The sequence below is a fragment of the Excalfactoria chinensis genome, chromosome 3 (genome assembly GCF_039878825.1).
Source record: "Excalfactoria chinensis isolate bCotChi1 chromosome 3, bCotChi1.hap2, whole genome shotgun sequence".
Taxonomy (NCBI): Eukaryota; Metazoa; Chordata; class Aves; order Galliformes; family Phasianidae; genus Excalfactoria; species Excalfactoria chinensis.
The window spans coordinates 69,390,576-69,416,972 of record NC_092827.1 but is presented as its reverse complement, the minus strand read 5'-3'; the positions used below and the strand labels follow the sequence as shown (position 1 = coordinate 69,416,972).

The 26,397-nt window shown below is 36.8% G+C and overlaps 1 protein-coding gene across 3 annotated transcripts in view; it reads left to right on the top strand.

Moving 5' to 3' along the window:
- Positions 1-26,397, top strand: part of LYST (lysosomal trafficking regulator) — a 75,322-nt gene that overhangs the window by 24,751 nt on the left and 24,174 nt on the right. For all 3 annotated transcript variants that reach the window (XM_072331588.1, XM_072331589.1, XM_072331590.1), the window contains exons 6-27: positions 437-1,457; positions 2,051-2,212; positions 2,964-3,117; positions 4,217-4,443; positions 5,744-5,810; positions 6,624-6,733; positions 7,735-8,149; positions 9,285-9,429; positions 10,204-10,377; positions 12,073-12,233; positions 13,513-13,703; positions 14,477-14,722; positions 15,810-15,983; positions 16,845-16,994; positions 17,598-17,735; positions 18,556-18,754; positions 20,174-20,305; positions 21,529-22,153; positions 22,651-22,828; positions 23,493-23,662; positions 25,043-25,273; positions 26,182-26,348. In XM_072331588.1, the coding sequence (XP_072187689.1) occupies positions 437-1,457; positions 2,051-2,212; positions 2,964-3,117; positions 4,217-4,443; positions 5,744-5,810; positions 6,624-6,733; positions 7,735-8,149; positions 9,285-9,429; positions 10,204-10,377; positions 12,073-12,233; positions 13,513-13,703; positions 14,477-14,722; positions 15,810-15,983; positions 16,845-16,994; positions 17,598-17,735; positions 18,556-18,754; positions 20,174-20,305; positions 21,529-22,153; positions 22,651-22,828; positions 23,493-23,662; positions 25,043-25,273; positions 26,182-26,348 (5,237 nt within the window). The remainder of the gene's footprint in view (positions 1-436; positions 1,458-2,050; positions 2,213-2,963; positions 3,118-4,216; positions 4,444-5,743; positions 5,811-6,623; positions 6,734-7,734; positions 8,150-9,284; positions 9,430-10,203; positions 10,378-12,072; positions 12,234-13,512; positions 13,704-14,476; positions 14,723-15,809; positions 15,984-16,844; positions 16,995-17,597; positions 17,736-18,555; positions 18,755-20,173; positions 20,306-21,528; positions 22,154-22,650; positions 22,829-23,492; positions 23,663-25,042; positions 25,274-26,181; positions 26,349-26,397) is intronic.

The window sequence follows — 26,397 nt, the reverse complement described above, 5'->3', positions numbered from 1 at the left end:
CTGACTAGCTCCAACTGTTAATAAAAAGTTGCCTGGAAGTACAGTTGCAAAGCAGATGTTATAGAACCAAACACTTTAATGCTTTGAACATCATATACGTTGTTGTGACCTGTATTAGTGATTAACCAATGTCAACCCTACATAAGGTTGTATGTCCCTCGTCATAGGTTACCTAAAAGTTAAATTTTCCTCTACTAGATGGATGATACCTAGAGATTCTAGAGCATTGCAGATGAGCCCCCCTCTAGCCCACCTTGCATACCTGTATTGCAACACTCATGGCACTTACTGTAAATGTGATTTGGCCTTGATGTCACTCGTGTGTGTAGAGCAGGGTTATTTTTAGATGTCATATCCTATGAGTGTCTCATTAAATCTTATGAGATAATGAATTCACTGTTGATTTGTAAGGAAACTGTTATGCTTTCTTTTACAGGGTGATTAGAGACTTATTTCTGAGTTGTAATGGAGTGAATCAAATGACTGAGTTAAACTACCTAGATACTTTAAGAAGCTATTCTTTGAAAGTGTTAGAGACTTTGATATTCTGCCTTGGTGAACTGCAGAAAGACCAAGCAGTGCCAGAGCTAGAAGACCTCAACGGTGAACACAAGGAGTCTGCATCTGATTTGCACACTTCTCTTTGTAGCCAGCAGACTGCTTCAGAAATTCCTCAAAGCCTGAGCAAGTTTTATGCAGGCCTTAAAGAGGCTTACCCAAAAAAGAAAAAGTTTGAGAGTCAAGACATCCATGTTAACACAATAAACCTATTTCTCTGCGTTGCATTTTTATGTGTAAGTAAAGAAGCAGATGGTGATCTGGATTCAGCTAATGACTCTGAAGATACGTCAGGATACGATAGTACAGCTAGTGAGCCCTTAGGCCGTAAATTACCATGTCTGTCACTGGAAAGCCTTACTTTGCCCTCTCTGGAACATATTCACAGAGCTGCTGATATTTGGTCCATGTGTCGTTGCATCTATTTGTATAGTTCAGTTTTCCAGAGACAGTTCCATAGGCTTGGAGGTTTTGAAGCATGCCATAGACTATTAATCCTCATAATTCAGAAGCTTGTGGAAAATAAGGAGAAAGAACAAGAAAAAAGGGAGAGAACATCAAGTGAAAGCAAAAGTCTGCATGGGAGTGCTGGTGCTGAACATCTCAGGAAAGATGACTCACTTCATTTCCCTAAAAGCAGGGAAGTGACACAAGCAGAGCTCAGTAGTTCTGATAGTCTTGCTGTTGCGGAACAGCTGGTTTCTGAATGCGTCTCCTGTGACAGCTCTGTAAGTAGGGAACATGCTGCAGTTGCTAATCTGGAAGAGACAGAGCCTTCTGTAAGAGAAAAAACTGAATGGGCGCTTCAGGGCATCAGACTTCTAGAAGCTTTGCTGACGATATGTCTACACAGTGCAAGCACTACACAGCAGAAGACGGAAGTAGAGATGTTTCATCAGGTAAAGTGCAACTTGCCTTAGTTTACCTTACTTGTTATGTACAATGTTATTTTAGCAATAATCCATCTGAATGGTTGTTGGGTTTTCTTGGAGTTTAAAGAAAGTGTGCTCTTGTTATGGTGCATATTTAACTGCATGCCTTAAGCATGCCAGAAAGCATTATATCTAGTTGATGGTGGTAGTGGTCAGCAAGCATGAAGGAGTAGGCAGATGGACAGACTCCAGTTAGTGAGGAGACAGTTTTCTGTGCGTCACCTTGTTGCCTTTTTCTTTATGCAGTAAAATACTGGTTAGGATCCTGTAATTCCTTGCTTGTCCTCTAACATAACATCATATGTCTTCCATCCCTTTTGGACTGGATCCCTGTTTGTGCTGATTGCCTGGATTTTTTAGTGTGCAGATTGTCTGACCTACAAAGCGTTTGTCATGGAAAACTCTCAAGTCTTTGTTATTGTAGGAGACTTGGTGAAATCTCCCAGTTCTAGCTGGGAAGATTGATAAGTGTGGGTGGAAGGGGGAGTTGTTAAATTGAAGTACTGGTCTATTTTAGCCAAAACAATAATGAATCGAAATATTTCTCTTACAAACTCTAGAATATCTGTGTGGATGATATCTTACTACAAATACGAGAACAACTTGCTCAGTCAAAACTGCTAGAAACTGACTTGGCAAAGCCTCTGTTTGATTCACTGCTTTGTGTTGCGTTGGGCACTTTTTCTACTGACCTGGATCATTCTGAAGAGAAAGTAGAAAAGGTATGAAGCACTGACTAAAAATAAATCAGGTTTCAATCTGTTGGATTCTTACAACTGTTGAAAATGAATTCTGATTATCATATGCAAATGTCAAGGTGAATGATGTGCATATTCATATGCTCCCCACTTTTGCTGCTCTGAAGTGAGTCATGCTAAAAAAAAGAGCAAGCTGTATTATGCTTTATGGAAATACCTGAAGTTGGAAGTTCTCACTCTTCTGTTTTACAGTAGGGAATGGAAAAACTCAAAGTGAATTTTCAAAGACCTTAGAGACTACAGATGTACAGTGTGCCCCCGGTGGCGCAGTGGTATAAAGTGCTGCTTGCGGCACCAAAGGGCCCGGGTTCGAATCCGCCCTGTGGCGCAGGGGGTAGAAGTGCCGCTTCGCTACACAGAGGGCTCGAAACCCGGGAGTTGGACTCGATGATCTCTAAGGTCCCTTCCAACTTGCACAATACTATGATACTATGATGATACCATGTGTCTTGACCTAAGAGTGGATGTCAAAATGATTATGATGGTAATTTTTGGAGACAGTTTTTCTTAATGCGTTGATCACCCGTTTCCCAAAACTGTATTTGGATAGTTAGTAACAAAAATCCATCTTTGCAGTCAGTTTTCTATGTAGAAGTGCAGTATCCTTAAAAAGAGTCTTGGGTTTCCTGGAAGTATGTGATTGTGGCTTTCCCCAGTGGGCATGAAAAAAGGTTCTGGAGGGTTCAAAACTACTTGTTTTTCTGAAATTCTGCAGACCCATTACACTGAAAAGGAGTCACTGTCACAGCCTGAAGATATATCTGAAGAAGCTGATGAGTCACAGTGCTGTAGCCTCAAACTTTTTGCTGAAGAAGAAGGATATGAAGCAGACAGTGAAAGTAACCCTGACAGTGAAACAAAGGATGGAGGTAAATGTGAACTTTCTGAATATGCAAAGCAGACTTTGACATAGCCAAGCTTGGTTGTCTTTTTGAGATGTATGAAGACAGGATGATATCAGAGACTTTTTACAGGTGCAGATAGGTTAGATTTTTCACTGCAAGTGTTACTGGATTCTCCCAGAAGTGAAGCTGACTATTCTTATGCTGAATGTTACAGGAACTGTTCTGTATCGGTTATGCTAGTTTACATGATTCTTACTCTGAAATTATGTTGGGTTGTCTTGTGACTTTTGTTATTGTGATCTAGAAGCAGTTTTCTCCAGGGATATTTATCAGTAGGTTGTCCGTAAGTCAATGCTCAAAATTTTATGTAGTGCTAAAAAGAAAAGTGGTTGAAGTCTGATTGTAACCAACATTTTTGCCTTTGTGCTGTAAACTTAGTTTCTACTACTGCTGTTTATCTGTATGACTAGACTTCATCAGTATTGACTCAGAAGTGTATACAAATGCATGTTTTAAGTGCTTATGAATTATAAATTCAACATGAAAATGTTTCCATGAAACACTTGCAGGTAGCCTGTCTGTCTCTGTCACATCATTTTAGTTTTCAGTGACATGTCCTGAAGAGGTGGGTTTGTAAGAGGTAGAACTTATATGCTTGGGTTTTGTTTTTAATGAAGACATTTCATGTACTGTTGTGCATTTTCTCAGTCAAATGACTAAACTAATGCTCCCCCCTGCCATTTCACATAAAGATCATTTACATTCATTGTTTCTCAGCAGGGTCACAGTTCTGTATAGAAGCTGAAGTTCTGTTACAAAGATTCATATTTTATGAACTGTGTATTTCTCATTGCAGTTTGGTCAGTTCCCAGGAAGTATAGGCGTGTAGTTCAAGAACATGTAATGGGGAACGCTGCATTCTTGCCCTTGTTTTGGCAGGAAAATATGGAAATGTGAAGCAGAATAGAAAGTTTTTATGAACTTCTGAAAACTGTTGATACATGAGTGACTATTTTTCTATGCTTGAGAAGACTGGAGAAACTTTGACCTTGGATATGCTTCTTAAGTAATGCAAACTGTATTCATCTGAGTATGTTTGAGTAAGACAAATGTTCTCTTTCAGGAGCAGACATGAAGGCAGAACCAGAATGTACTGGTCCTTCAGGTTATCTTAATGATCTAACTGAAAACATCAATCAAGGAGAATTAATATATCCTGAAATCTGCATGTTAGAATTAAACTTGCTCTCAGCTGGTAATGCAAGTTTAGATGTGCTTGCTCATGTATTCCAGAGCTGCCTGAAAATCATCAACCAGAAGGAGAGAAATGCCTCTGTACTTATAGAACAGGTAAGAATGTTGTTGAACAAAGGCAACACTTCAGCAATTACTTATTCTCTTCGGTTTTGTATCAATAGTATATAAGAAAAAAAATAAATAGCTTGAACTCAGAAGTGCTTGTTATGGTGTTTGGTAAGACCTGAAATAATGTTATTTTGATATTGCTGGTAAGGCTGTGTTGAATTCAAAAGTTATGAGAAACGTAACTAATGTATTGTAAGGCAGTTGACCTACAGTTGTTTTATTTCATCAAAACTATTGAACCACAAAAGCTGTCAGTGCAGATTTGGAAACCATCAGGTGGTCTTGGAATGTATATGTACGTATTCGTGTTTATATTAATATGCTTTTTTGAAACTTTCAATGCTGTACCTGAAAAATATTTCACGCATTCCTCATAATTTTGTATTACAAATCAGTTAAGTACACAGGGGTGTCTACTGATCATTTGGGATTTTTAAGAGTTAGCTTATTTTGTGTTTTTTTTGTTAAGTAACTAAATTTAGTAAACTTCTCCGGAAGAAAAAAACATGGTTAAGTAACTTGAGCTTTTAAAGTATTTGTATGTACAGTCATTTGATTAGGAAGCAATGTTACTAGTGCTTGACAGCTTAAGCCAGAAGAAGGAAAGGCTGAAGTGGGAAAATGTTTTATTCAGTACTCCAGTTCTTTGTGTGAATTACTAGCTTAAAATCTCTTGCACACATGTATTCCGTTTTTGTGAATTTCAGCACCTAAAATGACTTACGATTCAAAATATTTTTATTTTGTGTGTTTTAGAGCAAGCTTATTAATCTACTGAACTAATGAGCTTAGAAACATTGAATGTATTAGATTTTTGAGTTATATCTAAGATACTTGTGAAGGATGTTGCTCTTATGGAAGCTACTTGAACTTTTTAGTTAATTCTAAAAACTTGCTCCCAAAATTGGGGAAGTGTTACACTCTTTCAATATTCAATCATTAATATACTAATGTACTGTGTTTTGTCATAGCCTGTGAATTATGTAGTTCTTTCTGGGAGAGAAGACAAGGCAGCAGTTGTTAGTTGCTGAATGCATAGTGGCAAGAGAGTCTTCCTTTAATCATCTGGATTTCCAAGCCTTTCTTATGATGCAGTTGAACTGTACAGAACATGAAGGCATGCTCATTAGCAAACACATCAAATTATGGAAGTTTTTTTTATAACTGGAATTATTTATTACTTAAAACAACAGTAAATGTGAATTGTTTGAAATAAATTGCTTATTAGTTCTTTGGGCTGGTGTATCCTTCTGATTGTTTCCCTATATGTTTTTCTTTTTAACAGGGAGCTGTTAAACATATTTTGGGAGGATTTATGAATATACTGACTCAAACAGAGTCCAGTTTTCATGGTGAGTTTGAAGTTAAATTCAAAGGATATTTTTTATAATTTAATGTATACATCCTCAGTTTTTTAGCCCGTAATGCAAACACAAAATTTACCAAGTGAATTAGTTGGCAGACATGAGTCAATGCACCTGTGTCTCTAACTTCTGACAGATCTCTAACACGTAAATAGCCCTGTAATCAAAGTGTTATTTCTGAGTCATTTTGGATTACATTATTTAAACATGTGCTGGTAGATCTGGAAACAGTAATTGAAATCAGAAACTTCAGATGACAATGTTAATAAACATTACTCAGGAAAAATAGCAGTTGTGGTGCATTTAATTTGAATGAGTATAACAACATAGGCTGTTTCATATTCTTTGTAACAGCAGACTGAGTGATGTATTGATTGGGTTTTGTTTCTACTCAGAAAATAACTAGCTAATCCAAAAGTGTGGAAGCAAATTATATGCTTGCCTTAAGGTAGCTCATACAACATTGTAAACCATCCCAGGACTTAAAAACGTGGCTCTGTTGGGAGAATATTTGCAACCTAGGTGCTGTGTTCCCAAACCTGCAGACTCTGTTTTACAAACCTGGAAGCCAAACTTGCTGTAGCAGTCTTGATTTGTTCAAGTGAATTGTGAATAGTAATACTATCCAGTAGGTGGATCTCATAATTCATTTTGTAATCATTACAACTTCCTGAGTTTTAAGTGTTTGCACAGAACTCTAAATTCCACATTAATTCTTTTTCCTAACATTATCAAATACAATTTTTTTTTTTTAAAGATTTTCACGCATTCTCCTGAAGAATATTATCTCTTATATTTTAGTATGTCAGATGGTGCTGGTAGACCTGCTTGTTTCTTTGATGAGCTCGCAGACATGTTCAGAAGACCTAACTCTTCTTCTACGGATATTTTTGGAGAAGACACCTTGTACGGTATGTCTTCAGTAATAAATAATAAAATTCAGAGGCAAGAAGAGAATCTCATTGCCCGCAATTTTTGGGGGGAAATAAGGTTATAATAACAGCAACTCTGTAACTGACTAAATTCAGTTGTTGAAACAACTGCCTTTCATGTTTTGAAAGTGGGATAGGAGAGAAAAAAGGATCCATGTTCTTGAATATTCTGGGAACTGTTTTTGTCAGCACAAGAAAGAAAGATTTGTCTTGAGTAGGCTGACATAATGGTTATAGATGACAGTATTGTATACTGTTAAATTTGAAGTAATTTCCTTAGTTGTGAAGCATTTCCTTTTCAGCAATGGGTGCTGCTTTATCTGCAGGAATTACTTTCAAAACTGTCACAAGTTGGCTTGTCTAACACTGGAATCTACAACTTGTGTGGGATATACTACTAAAATATGTAGCAGTTTGTGTGAGATGCTGTAGGGAAAAACAAGGTGAAAGAAATTAAAAGTTACTGCAAAGCATGTAATAATACCAAATTATGGTATGTAAATCAGTCTATCAAAGGTTGCTTGCAGTAACTGGCTGTGTAACGGGACACATTTTTGCTTAAGGACTCAGGTAATTCTGCTAATAATTATGCAATAACAAGGTGATGGCCAACATTTATGTTTTTATTCTGCCTCGAAGTGAAGTAAGAGATGCAGCCTTTTGTTGAGGTGTAAATGAGTCTGCTAGAACATAACAAATCTGAGGTGAGACTGCCCAGTAACCATCTTCCGTGATTTGGCTAATTCCTAAATGGGGTAACTTAAAGATCTCTCTGCTGTCGTTAAGTTTCTGAAACTGTTGGGCTGTAGCCTGTTGAAGTAGTAACTTAAGGCTGTTGTAAAGGTTGCAGTTTAGATGAGAAAGCCCACCTGTGTTGTGAACCTGCGTTTCAATGAAGAGAGGGGTTCTGTTGAGTTAGGCAATTATGTCCAACTGTGTGGTATTAAACTGATTGATTCTTGCTTGTTTATTTCTGCTAGGAGATACTGCTTAAGGGTGTATTGAAGATTATAGAAACTAATGTGGACATGAACCCATTGCAGTACCTTGCCTTCCCTTTGCTACATGGCACAAATTTGAGTAGTTCTTCACAAAAATCCACGGGCACTTCCAACAACAAAACTGCTGGACTATTAAAAAAAGCAAAATTTTCACAGAGTAAGAAAGAGACAGATGGTGAAAACTTGAGTCATCAACTGCTTTCTTCTTGGCACGTGGCCCCAGTTCACTTGCCTTTAGTTGGACAGAACTGTTGGCCACACATGTCTGATGGTTTCAGTGTTTCCTTATGGTTTCATCTGGAGCGTGTTCATGAAATGGAAAACTCAATAGAGAAGGGGAAGAAAATCAAGCAAAGGCTTTCCTCTGTAAGAGAGAACAGCTTTGACAGCACAGGTGAGAACATACTTTTTGTTCCTATTTTAGGTAGCACTGAGGGATTCTGGTTACAAGTATTACTAATTGATGTGTCTTATACAAAAAGATTACACTTCTTTTTCTTTTAATAAATGTTGAACAGGAATGATAATCTGATTGTTCTTTGAGTACTGTGAGTTATACTTAAAGATAAAAATGTTTCCAGTTTGCTCATAAACCAGGTTCATGCCTGGTTCCTTTAGGAATTGAGTGTTCTCACTGAATTTTTAACTCCAGTAAAATGTCTTTGTGCTGCTTCATATTATGCTGAAGAGAATATTCAGTGCTGCAGCTGAAAGGTCATAGGAAATGACTACTGTCAGACTTAACTAGTCTCTTATGTATTGATGAAGCAAGTGGCTTTTATGTTTGTTCTTTTTAATGTAGAGCTACTAAAATTTCTTGATTTAAGATTTAATTATTGGAATTCTTGGCTAAAAAGTTGCTTCTAATTCATCACGAGCCCGAGGTTAACTTGATATAAATCCTTTAACTTTCCTCTTGTGTGCCATCACAAATATCAGTAGCTGTAACAACATTTACCTGCTGACACTGCTGTAGAGTGTTGCCAGGTTCCAAAGTGTTTGAAGCAGAATCTCTTAGATTATAATTTACAAAAAAGGAAAATTTTTAGAGGTACTCAATGTACCTCCCAGTTTCAGCACTTGGAATTACCTCTATTTCACAGCTTAAAAAAAGAAAAAGTGAGGGGGGACTGAATCTTAGAAAGTTTTGGGCTGCTTTTACTAGAAGGCCTATGCTTCCGCTTCATAACATAAAGCAAAAAATATTGGATGTAAAATCTTCTTTAAAGGGCTAAACAGTCGCATGATTTGTATAAATAAATAAATTAAAAATCTAGACTTTGGGTTTACAATGAGATTGCTGGAATATAATATGACATATTAACAGTAGAGTGAGTGAGTGAGATGAAATATTCATGCGTAGTGTGTGTACTTAACTACAAACAAGAACAAAGTGCTTAATTAATGTCTGTTTCAATACACAAGAGACCTAGGTTGCTGAAGAGGACTGTACATTCCAGCTCATTTAATTAAAAGAAAAAATGTCATTGTTGTTGTAATTGTTTTTGTAAACATGCTTGTATTTCTAGAAGAAACCAAGTCGATAGGAATGGAATACCTAAGCCTGGGAGATAAACTTGTTGAAGATGGCTGTATTCATATAATTTCATTGGGTTCCAAAGCACTGATGATACAAATCTGGGCAGACGTGAACACTGGAGCTTTCATATTTCGGTATGGTGCATTAGTTTAAAGGCTGTCTTTGTAAGGATATGTATTGTCTTAATGTAACATCTACTAACAGCTTGCAGAGAATGCTGCTATAGAATACAAAAAACTGGTGTTTGTAGTAGAGACAATTAGCATGCTGCCAGCATCAAGTGAAGTTTATTGTATGCAAATCTACAGGACTATTACATGTTGGGTCTTGTAGTTTTCATATACACAAACATAAATAATTGGCCAAAGTAAAATACAAGATTGGTCATAAACACTGTGCAATTTAGATGTTAATGAAGTGACACAATAAACATATGGAAGACAGAAAGCTTTTGTAGTTACGTTCTCGTACCTCAGATGTGAAAATTCTTAATACTTATCATGGAAATCCTTGTCTTAATCTTCTGAACATATTTTAGCTTTTTTGTTTTCCTTAAGAAACGGATCCTTAAGATAAATCTAATGTTTGAATTTTGGAGCACTTTATTTTATGAAGTTGTTTATTAAGACAAAAGCAAACAAACAAAAATCCAACAAATGGATACTTTGACCCCTGTGATATCAAGACACCATCTTAAATATTGATTACATACGTGGAGATTCATGCAAGTTAAATAACTCAATTGAAAATGTGTGTTTGCCTAGTTTATGTTGAGTATTTTAAACAGATTACTGATTTATTTTCTGAAGGAAAATGTCACCTCAAAGTAACTGATAAAATTAAGATATGGGGATGAGAAGCAAGTTTAAAAAAAACAAACAACAACCCACACTTTTCTGTTTTCGTAGTATGTGCATGGATCCAAACGATGAGATGAAAGCTGGCCTGCTGGCACAGGCTGAATCTCCGGAGAATATTTTCCTTGTGGGCAGGTGGCAACATTTGGCAATACAGTATAAGCAGAAGCAAGAAAGCAAGAAAAATATCCATGGAGAGTTGTCCCTGTGGGTTTCTGGTCAGAGGTAAACTATACATTAGTTAAACTTCTTAAAAAGATGTTCTCTAACAGGAAAATATCCTTACTACTTTAGTACAGGCTGAAGTTCTGTTTGTGAAGTTCATTTTGGGGGATAGGAGAGGGAAGCCTTGCCCTGGAATTGCCTTAGCTCCAGAGTTGTCTTGATTACTTTGAGAACCTTTAGTCCAAACCATAAACTGATATGACATCACTGTTCTTCATCAGTCATGGATAAATGAAAAAGGTAAATAAGACAAGGCTGTGAGAGTAAGGTCCAACACCAGCTGTAACAAGAAGTTAGCAGTAGGCTTAGTCTTGCTGGTGAAGTTAAGAATCTGTGTTAGGGAGGTGTAGTTCAAGTGCTAGAAATATGATTGGAAGGAGAAATAAAGAGGAGTTGAAGAGAAGGTAGTCAGTTGTCTTCTTCAAGAGTAAGAGGGAAGAAGAGCAATATGTACCTCAGGTAAGATCTGAATTGGCATTGGCAAGTACTACTTCCACAGAAAAACCTGAGGTTCCTAATGGTAGGTTGAGTGGGTCTGGGCCTATGTGAAATACACCTTGGTTAGAAGAGGAGGAGTTGATTAAATTATCAGATATATTTTTCCTAAAGTCCAGACAGTGAAGCCTTCTTTTGTATTCCAGATATAAAATAAGTGGTTAAAAATTCCATTTTAAAGTAATCAGATGCATCACGAGTTCTTTGCTGTTTCTTTCTTGTAATTCCTCTCCAGTTTGATCCATGGATAAGCAATTACAGGAATGCTGTTCTTAAAGCTGTTGTTAAAGCTACTGCATGTTATTTTTCTACATACGATTAACCAGAGATTGAAATTGTAAAGGGTAAAACTTAAGTTTCAAGAACAAACAAACAAAATCAAGTAGAGTTGTTTTTTAAAGAAGTTGATCGTAATTTTTCAGTCTTTGTTCCGGTAGACAGTGAAGTTCAAATATGGAGATGCAGTGTGGAAAAAATACTACCATGTTATGCACATATGCAGCTAATGAGGTCACTCTGTATAGAGAGAATTATCTATTTGCTAAGTGTTAGATTCTTCTGGGGAAGCTTCTTATGACCTTTACAGTTCAATTAGTCTGCCTGTGTAATTGCCTGTAAGGTTCATTGGGCATTTTCTCAAATGAAATTTTCTCATCAGGCTTGTTGCTCATGGCTGTACAGCACATCAGTTCTGACAGAGTTCCTTGGGAAAAGCAAATACTTGGCATAATTTCCAGCATGTGTGAACCCCAATCCTCATTATGTTCTTCACTGTGGTCAGAGACTTCCATTTTTGGTTGTGTTTTTTCCAAAAGCAATAGAGATCCTTGAAAAGTAGTGGTGTTTGAGAAGAAGAGATGGTCACTCAGGTGCCTTTGTAGTGTATATACAGTTTATTTTTCATTGTGGTCGTGTGGAATGAGGAAGGATTTTTCAGTCTAGGAAATTCTGGCTGTACAGCAAACACAGCTGTCACCTTCATTCCTTTTTTCCTCTTGTGCAGTATTTAAATATATACACCACTTTGAAAATGAGTTTAAAGGTACCTAGAAGTTGAAGATAGCTTTAGTAATTTAATATCAATAACCGTGTGGCTTCTCGTCTGCTGAATATTAGAAGTATTTTATGTCTAAGCTGAATATTTGAGGTGGCAAATCTGATCACTTACTGTTATTCATACTTCTTTATATGTATTTCTAGGAAATGTGAAATCAACTTAGATTATGCTCTACCAAGGAAATCAAGCTTGTCATCTGACAGTAATAAAACATTTTGTATGATTGGCCACTGTACGTCATCTCAGGAAGAATTGCTTCGATTGTCAGGCAGATGGGATCTTGGGAACCTGCTTCTCTTCAATGGTACTTCTGTATGCTTTGTTTTTCCTGCATAAGTCTTCACTTCTTCTTTCCTTCCCCCATCATGATCTTTTTAAACTTGATTTATTTTTTTTTAACATGCCAGCTGATTAAAGTCAAAGCAATACGTTCTTTACTAGTGTAATATATCAGAAAGGAAGTAAACATTTCAGTACTGAGTACTTCCTAATGCATTCTTCTACCGCTGCTTTCTTGCCCTTTCTGTGCTGTAGCTGGCAATTCCAGCTACTTCAGCCATTTGTTTATATTTCTTTAAATAATACCTTGGTGTAGGGCATGAAGAGAAGCCAGTATTCACTCTATTTTTTCCTAAAGCACTCAATCTTTGTCTACTAGAAAATGGGATTCATTTACTTCTTAACTACTGATTTCAAATTACACAAAGAATATTAAAAAGTGACCAAAATTTCAGAATCTTTTGTCCAGGACTTCCAAATGTTTGTTTAGCCCCAAAGGCCGAGACTCTGCTGGTCATAATTCTGGTGTTTTCTCATGTGCAGTGGCCTAGGCTGCTGGGGTGTGTGGATGTGTTGTGTGTATGGACATTTCATATTTGTGCAGGCAGTAGGTGAGATGCTTGTTCGAACTATCAGCTCTACATGGCCTGATTTTACTACAGCCAATTCAATTAACATTTCCCAAGAAACCCTGTAATCCAGCTGTATTGTACTCAGGTATCATAGACTTGTGTCATTCTGTGATCTTAAGCAAATGATAGAGATGGTTTGTTTGAAGATGCACTGTCATAAACAGGTTACCTGAGATAAGCTGTCTGGAAAGAGGATGAGCGATTCACTTGATTTCCTTTTACAGTGTTATTTTTTTCTCCTCTAGTTAGTTGCAGTGAGCTATTTATTGTTGATGGATCCTTCTGAATCACTCTATAATATCATGAAGAGTTGAATGCCGTTTCTGTACTACTTTGTAATCTTGATATGCTTTGAAACCCGAAGAGGCTTGGAGAGATTTTTTTTTTCAGTTTAAAAACAACGCAACCAGTGTAATTGAATATTCAGATATGTTGTATTCAGCTCATACATATTACTTTCCTGATATGGTTTCAGTTTCCTTTAGCAGTGGCCTGTGATACTTAGCAGAAGTCACTTATCTGTAGTAGTTAGTGCTGGACTTTACTCATTGCTTCAGGTTACAGTAAGTGCAGTGAAAACTAGCTTATAATTTTCCTTGTGAGGTCTAATAGTCAAGATATAAATTTTGCTTTATTGTGTAATTAGAAGTGAATGTCTTCTCTGGATTTTAGGTGCAAAGATTGGACCAGAGGAAGCATTTTACTTATATGCGTGTGGACCAGACTTCACATCTGTAATGCCTTGTAAATATGGCAAAACATTGACTGAATACTCTAAATACATAAGTAAAGAGATTCTACAATGTGAACAAATTAAGGAGCTCATCATGGCAAAGAAGGAAGTGGATGTTGGACCTTTGATTGTAAGCTTCTGCTTAAAAGTGGTTTCTGGTCTCTTAGAATTGATAAAACTGGGAAAGCATTTCCTGCTGTCTCTTGAATTGCTTTGCTTTATCAATGTAGACATGATTAGATCCAATTCTCATTAAAATCACTGTAGAGTTCTTCCCACTTATTTCAGTGGGATTTGAAGTAGACACTTTGTGTGGAGGTTGTGTTGATCTGGGTTGGATTCTGACAACTCTAACGTGTTCCAGCATCTATAATGGTGTGTATTTCTTCTATCTGAGAAAAAAAAAAACCACCTTTTTTAGTCTTACGTATATACCTTCTACTGAGATCCTTTTTCTTATAGTAAAGCTGACTGAAGAACAGATTAAAAAGTACAAGGCTTAGAGAGGTTTTCTACACTTTCCGTTTTGAACTTTCTTGTTCATCCAGTTTTAGAAAGGCAGGGGAAAAGTTGCTTAATACGTGTGTATATTTATTTTCTTTTAATCTTAGTAACTTTTCTTGAGGAAAATAGTTGTTATCCTTTAGTGATAAGAGGAGGATCTTTTGGATTTATTTCTTTACAGAAGTTGATAAAACGCAATTGCACAGATTTGCAAAAACTTAGGAATTCTGTTGCATTTCAGTATGTGTGCATCCATTCAGAGCTTGGAGCATGCTAATGGCAAAGCAGGGAAGAACTACTGAAGTTGCTGCTATCTGTTGGGTGACTTGTGTGCTTTTTCTTTTGTTTTTTAAATCAAAATGTCTTACATTTCTGACTAATAAATTTCTCTTGCTTCAGGAAAGCCTTGCTGTTGTTTATGCCACGTGCTGCCCCAGTCAGTACACCATATACGAACCTGTTATTAGATTGAAAGGTCAAGTGAAGACTGTACCTTCTCAGAGGCCCTTCAGTTCAAAAGAAGTTCAGAGCAATGTGCTGGATTCTCATCACCTGAAAGCACTTCAGCCTGTTGAATATAAAAATCTGCAGGGTATACTACATGAAATTGGAGGAACTGGTGCATTTGTCTTCCTCTTTGCTAGGGTAAGAGAGATGGAAAATGGAGAGTGCATGTGTGGCTGCCTGTATAAAATTGTCCTTTCATCTCAAGCAGCAAATCTCGTGTTCCAACTGCCAAATGCATCTTACTTAGAAGTCTGTATGTGATTCTTAAAGAAAATCTGTGGAAGGAATCTGTGGCAGAAGAGTGTACTGTAAGGAAACTTAGAAGCTATTATTGAACTGCATAATGTTTTTTTATAATACAGCCAGAATGTAAGAGGTACACTGGGGCTTCTGAATGTCAGAATAATTTTTTAGGAGAATTGTAGAGCTAATACCACTTTAAGTACAGGGTATTCAAAATGCAAACATGGTTAAATGTAAAACCACAGAGTGTGCAGAGCTTGAACTTTAACAGTGAGAGCTTTCCTGGAAGGAAGCTGTTGAGCTGTGTTCAAAGGTTTATCCTGTCTAAGAAACTGTACTGACATATAGCACAGCAAAAGCACCTGTAGGAACTGGAATTCCGTGAATGTGAGATGTTGTCCGAAGTCTATATATATATATATAGACTATATACATATATATATATATTTGCTCCTTCTTGGGCTTGAATTGTAAGATTTGAACAGGAAAGAATGGTGCATTGTTTTCATTTGACAAAATTTTATGGACAAAATAAAACATCACTGTTTGGATGTGTCTGGGTGGAAGCATTCCATCTCCGGGAACTTTAACTTAAAACTTGCCTTAAAGATTTAGGAAAACTCTTCTATTCTAGGGGAAAAATAAATAAAAGCTTCTTCCTCTTAGTGGGCTATGTGCTTCAGGGATTCACGGTATGGCAAGAATTGTTGTCTTCTACTTACATTTTGTTTAGAATAATCTATTTCTTATAAAGGAATTCTTGTAACAATTCCTCATTTTCTTAGTAGATGATCATTTATCACAGTGTGGATCAGTACTTCAGGTATAAAAATCTAAGTGTACAGACATAACTTTCATTTGTTGCCTATGTAGGTGATCTGAAAAATCTTAGAGTAGCTTAATCCAGAAGATATCATTTAAGTACTTTTTTGTCTGAATGTTTCTCATATAAACTCTTTCATTATACTTATCTTTTCTTCAGGTTGTAGAGATCAGTAGCTGTGAAGACACTCAAGCTCTAGCACTACAGCTTATACTATCTTTAACAAAATACAATCAACAGAGAATACAGGAAATGAAAAATTGTAATGGTTATTCCATGATTCACCGAGTGTTGATCAAACCAAAGTGCATTGTTGGATTTCACATGCTGAAGGTACTTTTTAAACTTGATGCTGTGTTGAGTGTTAGCACAAATTTAGAAACTTCTGATTTTAATTGTACATTTGTAATCACTCTTCCCAGGCAGAACAGTGATTTGGAACCGGTTCTGTCTGAGCGTTGTACCTTGAGCTAGAAACTACTGATGGGAGAGTTGTGAAAAGTGTTAAGAGATCCTTATTTCAAGGAGGGGGTGGGGGGGGGTCAACTTCTCTTTGAAAACGAAGACCTTTGGATAATCTCCTAATCCCTTTGTGTGTTCTTACTGCAAGATAGATGAACAGCAAGACCTTTGCTAGTACGTCTTGAAAATAAATAAATTAACTGTTGATTATCTGAAGCATCTGGGCAGTAACTCTTGTAAAAGTTTACTTTTACTGGGAAGTCTTTGTATGTTGATTATGAAAACACCTGGTAGCAATATTTTGTGCTGTAAGTATATATGGAAAACAGTTGATCGCACTCTGTCTTGTAGTTGTCAGAGCTGTTACAGAATCCCTTACCTAAATAAAGGCTGAGCTTTCTCTAATTTCAGAGCTTTGGTGCGAATGTAATTCTCAAGCCAGCAAGTCTTACAGGAAGAGGTCAGGTTTAAGGCTTTCAGGTTGTCTAATAGTTGGGTGCCTATCTTGGCGCTCAAACCACCTAATGCTTGAAGATGTATCTACTGGTGCTGTAAGATCTGAACCTCTGCAACACCTATAGTTAAATTCCAATTGTTTTCTGAGCTGACCAGATCAGTAGATATGGGATTGTCCTGTCAGGAGATAGGTGTATTCATATTTTTTTATAAGGCTGGTAGGACAACTGATCTGTTTTGTACTTAAAATATTCCATATGTCTACCCCTCTTTAAGACCCTCCTCGAAGGATGCTGCAGTGGTGAGATTCTCTATATAAATGAGAATGGGCAATTCGTGCTTGACACAGATTCTACAGCAGTTATCCAAGATGTTCAATTGTTAGAAAAGCTACTTCTTGACTGGAAGATTTGGTCTAAAGCAAAGGTAATTAGTTTCTTTTGGAAGATTTCTTCTTTTTTTTTTTTTTTTTTTTTTTTTTAAAGTCAGAAAGTCAATTTAAAAAAATTGCCTAGAAGTCTGAAATGCTTTTCCTCATTTAGAAAATCTGAATAATTACGGGCGTCTAAAAATAAATGGTTCTTGTTTTATTTTGAATTTTTGGTAGCAGCGTCAGGCTTCCACTGTCAGTTTTGAAGGTCTCCTTAGTGCATTAAATTCTATAAATGTAACATGTGCATATGATTTGTTGATTGAATGCATAACTTTTTTTAATTAACTCTGACAAGTTTGTAAGGGAAAAAAATCAATCTGTTGAAATTTACCATCTGGTGTTAACAAAACAAAAAGTGCATGATACGTGGTTTAGATAAAACGTGATCTTTTCTAGCCTTAATCAATAAGATGTGTTCCCTTGCAATGAGCATAACTGGTTTCTAGTTTGGACTTGACCGTTTACAGTCACTTAATCTTATTTCACACTGGCAAAAAATTGCTCTTGATTTGACTAATTCATAATCGTTTTCTTTATGCTCAGTATAGACTTAACATTATATTTTAAATCATGCTCCTGTTCTTTTTGTTTTTCAGCAAGGTGTTTGGGAAACTCTGTTAGCAGCTTTAGAAGTCCTTATCAGATCTAACCATCACCAACAGATGTTTAATGTTAAACAGCTATTGAAAGCTCAAGTGGTGCACCACTTCCTGTTAACTTGCCAGGTTCTGCAGGTACTTCCAGTCTGATCCTATTTTGTTCTTGGCAAGTACTTGATTTTACTTAATGGAAAAAATATGGAACTACATGTGATAGGGGAAAAATGTTATAAACATTTTTATCCTCCTTACTTCCAGGCCCCTTTCTTCCTCTTCAGCAGGCATTGCTGATGTACAGTGATAGAGTATTTGGGGCACCCCAAGTACTTTAAGTACCCTATCATTGATAGAGTAAGCAGAGTGAGCAGTATTTCTACTGATGGATAGAAGGGGCGAGAATTCTTCACCATCTGTGATTACTTGAATGAACGCTTAGACACTGGGTTGCTTGGAAAATCTATGCATGGGGAGAACCTAAAAAAAATCCTGGACCTTTGATATAGAGCAAAGTCCTCGTTACTGAAAAAGATAGATGAGTTATATGAGAATCTTTTAGTAGCTGCCTCTAACTAATAACTATGCTTTAGCAGTAGACTAATTTGTTGTTTTTAAGAAAATGTGGCACAGACTATATTAGTGTATTTTCGAAATGTGTCATTAGTTAGCAATGGCTGAAATCTTACCAAAACCTCTGCAGGCTTTTTAATGAGTTCAGATTTGTGTCAATCTACTGGAAGTGAACTTACATAACATCAACAATATACTGTTTGTCTTGGCTTTTGACATTGATCCCCTTAGGTAATGTTGAGTAGGTTCAGTCGCTTTTTCAAGTTTTTCAAATGGTATGATTTTTATTGCTTTCTTTGTCTGTTTTCCTATTGCAGCTTGATAATTAAAAAATACTGTCAGATGAGTAATGTAAATAACTGTTGTACTGTTCTTCCTTTCTTTCTAGGAACATAAAGAAGGACACCTTGCCTCTCTGCCTCGGGAAGTTTGTAGGTCATTTGTAAAAATAATTGAAGAAGTACTTGGATCTCCCCCAGACCTGGAATTGCTGACACTGGTCTTCAATTTCCTCTTAGCTGTTCACCCTCCCACTAATACATATGTTTGTCACAATCCTACCAACTTCTACTTCTCCCTGCACATAGGTAGATATGTCACGTTTAACTATCAATACACAATCAGAGTAAAATAGATTCTAGTCTCTGAGTAGAGGTTTTATTTTTTTCTATAGATAATACCTTTGGTTGTGTCCTGAACTTTCTTTAAAGTTTATTGCTGCTAAGTGTAATGCATAACAGTTGCTGCCTGTATGAACACAATACTTAAGAATATATACAAGTATGATGACTCTGAGATACATGTGGATTTACAGCATTAGAAGCTTCGGCTCAGAGGACTATACGTATCAGTAACAGATGTTCATTTTGAGTACCACCTCTCTTCAGTAATGCTAACACCTTAGTTTAGTCAATTGTGGTTCAAGTTAAAGCAGATTCAGGATCATCTGGGGTCTTTCTTTGGGTAAATTTGCTTAAAACACTATCAGTCTGACATAAAAATAAAAGTAATTCTACTTTACTGATGTTAAACATAATAATAATAATATCACCCAATTCTCTTTATTGGTATATCTCACAGGATTTCAATTATTACTGCAATATATGAAGTTTTAAAACTAGAACTGTTTCTTAGAGACCTGATCTGGAGAAATTGTTAGTTGGCCTGTTATATAAATTTGCCACAAAAGACTGTTTCGAATAAATTTTAACTGGTCGTTTCAGAGGATTAATCTGTCAGGATTTTTCATATAAATAATCATTATAGAAGACTACTACAGAAAGTTTATCAACCAGAGCTCACACTGCATCATGCCACAAAAGATCTCTGTAGTATTTCCAGAATGTCCCGAGTAAATTATAAACATAAGTCAATGAAAACTGCAGTCTAGCATGTTGTCAGGTCTAAATCCCATTTGGGAAACATTTTCTTGCCACTTCACTGAAATGATTGCTGCTTATTAAATGTTTGTCATTTAACAATGTAGTAGTTTTAATATTCAAATCATACAACCTTAGCTGCAATCTACTTAAAAATTGAAAACGTGATCAGTTAAGAATGTTTTGATTCAGGTGCTTGTGCCTCCAGTTTTAGGAACTGACTTCCATTCAAAGGCAGTGTGGCTGTGTCTTAGCTATCATTTAAAAAGAATAAGTATAAAATTCTAAGTAAGAGCAGAACTCATTATTGGTGTTTTGAGCTTTATTAGGTGAACTTATTTTGATGCAGCAAAAGTCAGTGTTTCCAGCTGGATGTGCCTGAGGACTGCCTCTAAATGTAATTACTTCAGAATAGTTCAATATTTTGTGTCTGGAGTAAAATATGAAGATTAGTCACTAAAACAATTAAAACCCTGTTCTCAAGTGATTTTCTTTCTCAGATGAGTTAAGCACTTCTTGTTACATTCCAGTGATCAGCTTGAACTGTAGCCTGATCACTGTGAATCTTTATATACTAAGAATGTGAACTTGTAAAGCTTCTGTGTAATTTTCCCCCTTTATTTCTAGATGGGAAAATTTTTCAGGAGAAAGTTGAATCCCTTATGTACCTAAGAAATTCCAGCAGTGGTGGGAAGTCAACAGATGGTTCTGCATTTGTAGTTACAACTCCAACTGGATTTGCAGCTTTACCACTAGAAGGTAAAAATAACAAACACCTAAGGACATTAAAATACTGCCCTTTGTAGTGTCCTGGGGTATTGCTTTCCCACAGATTTTTCTTCCTATTCCCCTACCGGCACCCCTTCAGAGTTAGAATTAAGGTGAATTAAGGGTACCTATATCCCCCCTTACTTTCTTTGAATTAAGTGTATAATATTCTAATGCATCACCGTTGCATTAGTACTAACTTGTGGTTTCTGTAATACTGCCAGCTCCTTTTCCTGGACTAACAGAGAACTTCCTCTGCCATACTCTTCTCCCTCATAAAAATATTAGGGGAGATACCTGTAATGTGTTCTAAATGGGGTCTCTTCAGGCTAAAATGTGCCCCTAAAAAGCAAACTGTCAAATAGAATATGCAGTAATTTGTTACAGATCTACAGTGCGTGTAATGCCTAGTGTAAAAACGTTGAACTAATTGGTGAGCAGCCTGCCAGTGCCCTCTGAAATGTGTTGGTAGATTAAACCTGGACCTCTTACACAGGAGGGAAGAGCAGCCTGTTTGATTTTTGCTTTGAGCAGAGAGGTTGAACTAGACAGTTTCTGAAGGTGCCTTCATCATAGAATCATAGAATGGCTTAGGTTGGAAGGAATCTTGGAGGTCATCCAGTTCCAGCCCCATTGCTTTGGGCAGGGCTGCTAGTCACTAGATCAGACAGCCCAGGAGTCCATTGAGCCTGGCCTTGGATGCCTTCAGGGATGGAGCATTCACAGCTTTTCTAGGTTGTCGTCTCACTGCTGTCTGAGTAACAAATTTCTTCCTAACATCTAAACTAAACCTCCCCTCTTTCAGTTTAAGTCAATTTCCCCTTGTCTTGTCACAATTTACCTGGGTAAAAAGTTGGTCCTGGTAGCAGCCTTCCATCCTCAGTGATTCAATGGTTCTGAATAAATTCCTTCTGAGGATTAGTTAAGAGGATCAGAAGGTAAGTATAAGAATATAAGTTCATGTGGAAAACCTGTTCAAGTAATTCATTCATTTTCCTGACTTGATCGTGACTTGCCAATTGTTTGGCTGCGTAATAATCTGATATCTCTACTTGATTGTTTGGCAAAATCTGAGCTATGTCAAGTGTGGAATCAGCTTTGCTATGTAGGATTAGCTTGTACATCAATGTTACATTCCATGTGCAAGTGAAACAGTTAAGGAAAAGGTTGTTTTGAGAGCAAAAACAATGCTTAAGATGTCCTTATTTCTCTAGGGGATACTTCTGAGGCTAGTGTACAGCAGAAGATAAGTTCTCAAGTGCCTAAAAGACTATGCAAAAGCTTACCAGCATCTCCTACTTCATCACCTCAAGTACATAGAAGAAGACTAATGGAAAGATCGCAAAGGAGCATTGATGACTTGCAGAATATTGATAAGTATGACTACGCTGATCTTGAGGGTAAAATTGTTTTTGATGGACATTCTGAAACCATAAAAAGGGTGCAGGAAGATTTTCTTAGCAGTTGTGAGTCTGCAAAAACAGTTTGTGATTCAGAGTTAACGTCTGCTGAAATGTTTGAAGACATTCCAAAAGAAGAGCTATCTGAAAATACATTTGAGAGTAAGGAAGCAGATGCAGACTTGAAATGTAAAGAAGGTGATGCTGCACCTCAGCTTTTGCTGCGTCGTCCAGACAATCTGAAAGGATTACCTTCCCTTCAGAAGAGTCAGAGTACTTTTGCAGGGCTGGGTTTAGCATTTTCTGTTCATGGAGGATCTTCAGCCATTGCTCGCTGGCCAAGCTTTGCTGACAAGAATGCGCTTCCTGAGGAATGGGAGAATCTTGCTTTTTCCTCAGCAAATGAGAATCCCCGAAAAACGTATGAAAGTTCTGAGAGGTAAGCAGATGAAAACATAATAAATAAGCAGCAGCTCACTGTATTGGGGAAGGCTTTATTTTCCCATTTTTTAGTCTTGGCTACTGTCCTACCATGTTAGGAAATCTGCAAGAGTAAGGGAATATTTTCAATGGCTGTAATAAAACCCATTCATTAAGCTCTTGGTAGTCTACAGAATTGTTTAATTTTTAATTCTCAAATATATATTTTCCATTGGGAGCTAATGATAACTATGTACGGTAGGAGTGGGGACTTGTTCTGCTATTTCCTCAGAAAACTTGTAGTAGTACTTCTGGTCACATTACCCTTTGTTACCCAAAATCAAAAGTAAATATTAGACATAAAAAAATAAATATTAGTGAAGAGTGATTCATAGGGGAAATGTTTGTCAGATTTCCTCTATTCCACCCACTCAATCTCAGCAGTAACTAGCAATTCTGTGTTTGTTTCCTATTGTTGGCAGCGAACTGTGGTAAAACATATTCCTTTGTCTTCAGGTATACAGAAGACTGTCTTGTGCTTATCTGTTGTGGATTGTATGACCTTTTGCGTGGAGTTCTCCTAATATTACCAGATGTCATGCTAGAAGATGTGATGGACAAACTTATCCAACCTGATTATCTCATAGTTCTTGTGAACCACCCGTCTCCTCTCATACAACAAGGCGTCATTAAAGTAGGCCAATAGAAAATGTGAAATTGTCTACTAGCTTAGTTAGCATTGGAAACATGAGAAAACCTTCATTTTTGTAGGCTTACTTCTCAGTTTTAAGATCTGTTTCTATTCTCACAGATTATAAAAATAAAAACGGACCAAAAGTCCCGAAAAAAACAAACCCAAAATACCAAGCCTAAAGGATCTGCAAGAGATGAATGTGATCTGTGTGCTGAGCCCCATGGTCTGCACACCAAGGTGCAGGGATTAACAAATACAACAATTCTAAATCTAAATCAGCTGATACATTCAGTCTCTGTGTGTAGGGAAGAAATCCTTTTGTGATGGGGGTGCCCACAGAAGATTTGGATGCCTTACTATTGGAAATCTTCAGTCAGAGCAGAAGAGGCTTTGAGCAACCTGAACTAGTGAAAAGTGTCTCTGCCTGCCTATAGTGGAGGAGTTGGAGTTAGGTGATCTTTAAAGGTCCCTTCCAACCCAAACCACTCTGTGATTCAGTGCTTGTTGTGAATGTGACTTGATTTCACTTGAACCTGACTAAAAAACAGAAGTAGTCTTCATATTAAAAAGATAAATTCAACTGATGTGAGAAATAATGGCAGTTTAGACTGTAACTGAAGTATCACAGTTTTTTAAAACTTTGAAATTCTGTATTTGTTTTTAGCTGCTGGATGCATATTTCAACAGAGCAAGGAGAGAGCAGAAGGAAAAATTCCTAAAGAATCGTGGCTTCTCCTTGCTTGCCAACCAGCTCTACCTTCACCAGGGGACTCAAGAAGTTGTAGAGTGCTTTTTGGAAATGCTCTTTGGCCGTTCTGTTGGCCTGGATGAAGAGTAAGTAATGCTTTGCTTTTACATTCCATGACTTAATATTTGAACTGAAAACTGTGTTTTCATGCTGAAAGCAAAAATGTGATAGGTTTCTGATTCCTGTTTTTCTTCCTTCCTTAAAAACATTTAAAAACTTTAAATGTTGTGTTACTGCTTTAACGATTTTAAGTGCTTTTGAAATACTTAGGACTACCGTATGGCCCTTAAGCTGTTGGTTAGCAACTTCATCTGATGAATGCTATCAGCTGGGATGTTCTAAACAATCAGGATTTATGAGGATCTCAGAGGTCTTCACACTTTCAATTTACTGTAGTCAGCTTAACTTCTTTTTTATCTCTGTGGTCCTACTAGACTGCTGCTACTGGATTTTGATAAGTAATTGAAGAAAAAGCTTGCTGCCTCTTGTTCTCCTGACTTTTCCTGATTGTAAATCCCCATTTCCTTTAGGGCATATCTCACAGTTGTGCCATTTGTTTGAACTAAAGAAACTCCCCATGCTGTCAGGAACAGAGATGCTTCAAGAAGACAATTATCTTCCTAACCAAGTGGTGTATTTTAGAATTAGTTTGACAGTGTTATTGACTGTACAGGGAGAATATGTCTGAGCATAGTCAGTAGCACATAAATCTTGAAAAAAAGCTTGTTCTCAGTTTCCTTCCTTGCAGTATTTGTAACTAAATGACTTCTGCATATTGACCTGATCTTCCCTCAGTACAAATATTCCTGTTTAATTCCCAGACTTAAACCTTGTGGCTGTTTAGTCCCAAAGCAGAGAACTGTTATTTTCTCAAAACTAATTATGGGGCTGGAAAGATAATTCTTATGACTCGCATTCTTTTAGGATTATACATTAATATATGTGATGGGATGATAACCTTAGAATAATCCCAGTTTGCTAACGCAAGGCCTGAAGCTCTGCTTTTAAATTCTGCAGCTGAAGTAAGTTAGAAGTTGCCAAACTTGATCTAAACTTCACCAATAATGGGTATAAGATATGAGACCTCCTGCTAGGTCAGTATGACTTAAGTGAAGTCAGGCTTTGTTTGGTTTCTTGGTGTTGTCTGTGCCAGTTGAAACGTTTATTACTGGAAAGAAGTCATTTTGTTTACTGATTGAAAATGCCTGTTTTCATGAAATCTATACTGCAGACCATTGGTAGTTAGCTGAAGTACCGGGTGTGTTTTTATGTACTTCATTTCCTTACAGCTCTTTGAAATGTTTTATTTTACTCTTATTTCAGCAGTAGTGACAGTGTTACTGAAATGAAATGTAGGAATCTGCCATCTACACATTTGCCAGAATGCTGTTATAGACTGATATTGTAGCATTTAAAAATACTGTGTATACCATGCTTCTATTAGACTGACTTCTTTGTTTTAATAGATTTGATCTGGAAGATGTCAAGAACGTTGGACTTTTTCAAAAATGGTGTGTTATTCCTGTTCTGGGTCTTATAGAGAACTCCTTATATGATAATGTTCTGCTGCATAACTGCTTCTGTCTCCTGCTACAAATTATAAACTCCTGCTCAAAAGTCGCAGACCTGCTGCTTGATAATGGTTTGCTGTATGTGCTGTGTAATACGCTGGCCGCTCTCAATGGACTGGAAACCAAGTAAGTGTTTTATCCATTGCTCTAAGATAGCACAGACACAGTGTTAAGAGTAGCAGAAAGTGAAGCATATTGTGTTCTTAATACTTCGTAAAATGTTCAGAGACCACATACAAAATGCTGCATTTATGGCTTACAGCTTTTAACTGTACCTCCAAATAAAAGCTAACCTTTAGATATTTGGCTTAAACAATAGAGTACACTGTTTGTAAAGTGTCCTTTGAATGCCTTAAATTTTCAAGCGAAAGGACCTTATGAAATGCAGAATTCAGTGTGTGTTCTGGAGGCTTCTAGTAAAACTCGAATAGTAAGATGAAGGCACAGGAGTTGGTAGCGATCTGCCGTATCAGTGGCAAATGTTGAAAGTGCACAGAATCCCTCCTGTGATTTAACATGTGAGATGTTGAGTAATGTAAACAACTTCACTAGTTATGAACATTCCGGGCTTCTTTAAAAATGGTCATTACAAGGAAGGAAGGAAAAGTGGGGTTTCTTGCATATTTATTTCTTGAAATGTTGAAGAACTAAGTAGATTTTCTTTTTAAAGCAATAATTTGAACTCAGGGTGCTTATAAAATGAGAGTTTATCCTGAATTCTTCAAGGTACTATTTGAGAAATTTAGACTTCATAACTGTTCTTAAACTTGTAGATCTGATAATAAAAATCATTGGTTTTTTTTTCTGATGAAACTTTGTTACAATCCTAATTTTACTGTCAGGCATCCAATTTGTAAAGGTTAAGCTCTTTGGTTGCAATTCCCTAGCTTTCAGCAGCAATGTTTTTATATCAGATTCAACATAATATTAGATATGGCTGGCAGAAGTAGCGGGGAAAAATAGTAATAGGTCTAGTTACAGCTTATGGTCTTTTGGTATTGTAATGTTTCTGGTAATTACAACTCTGTTTGCAGCATTCCCCTGAATGACTACAAACTACTCGCATGTGATATACAGCAGCTCCTGGTAGCAGTTGCAATTCATGCCTGCAGCTCCTCAGGTTCACAGTATTTTCGTGTTATTGAAGACCTCATTGTGCTGCTGGGTCATCTTCAAAACAGTAAAAATACAAGGATGCAAAGTAAGTTATTTGCTTACTCTAGGGGGTCACAGGACTGGAGAAGTACATC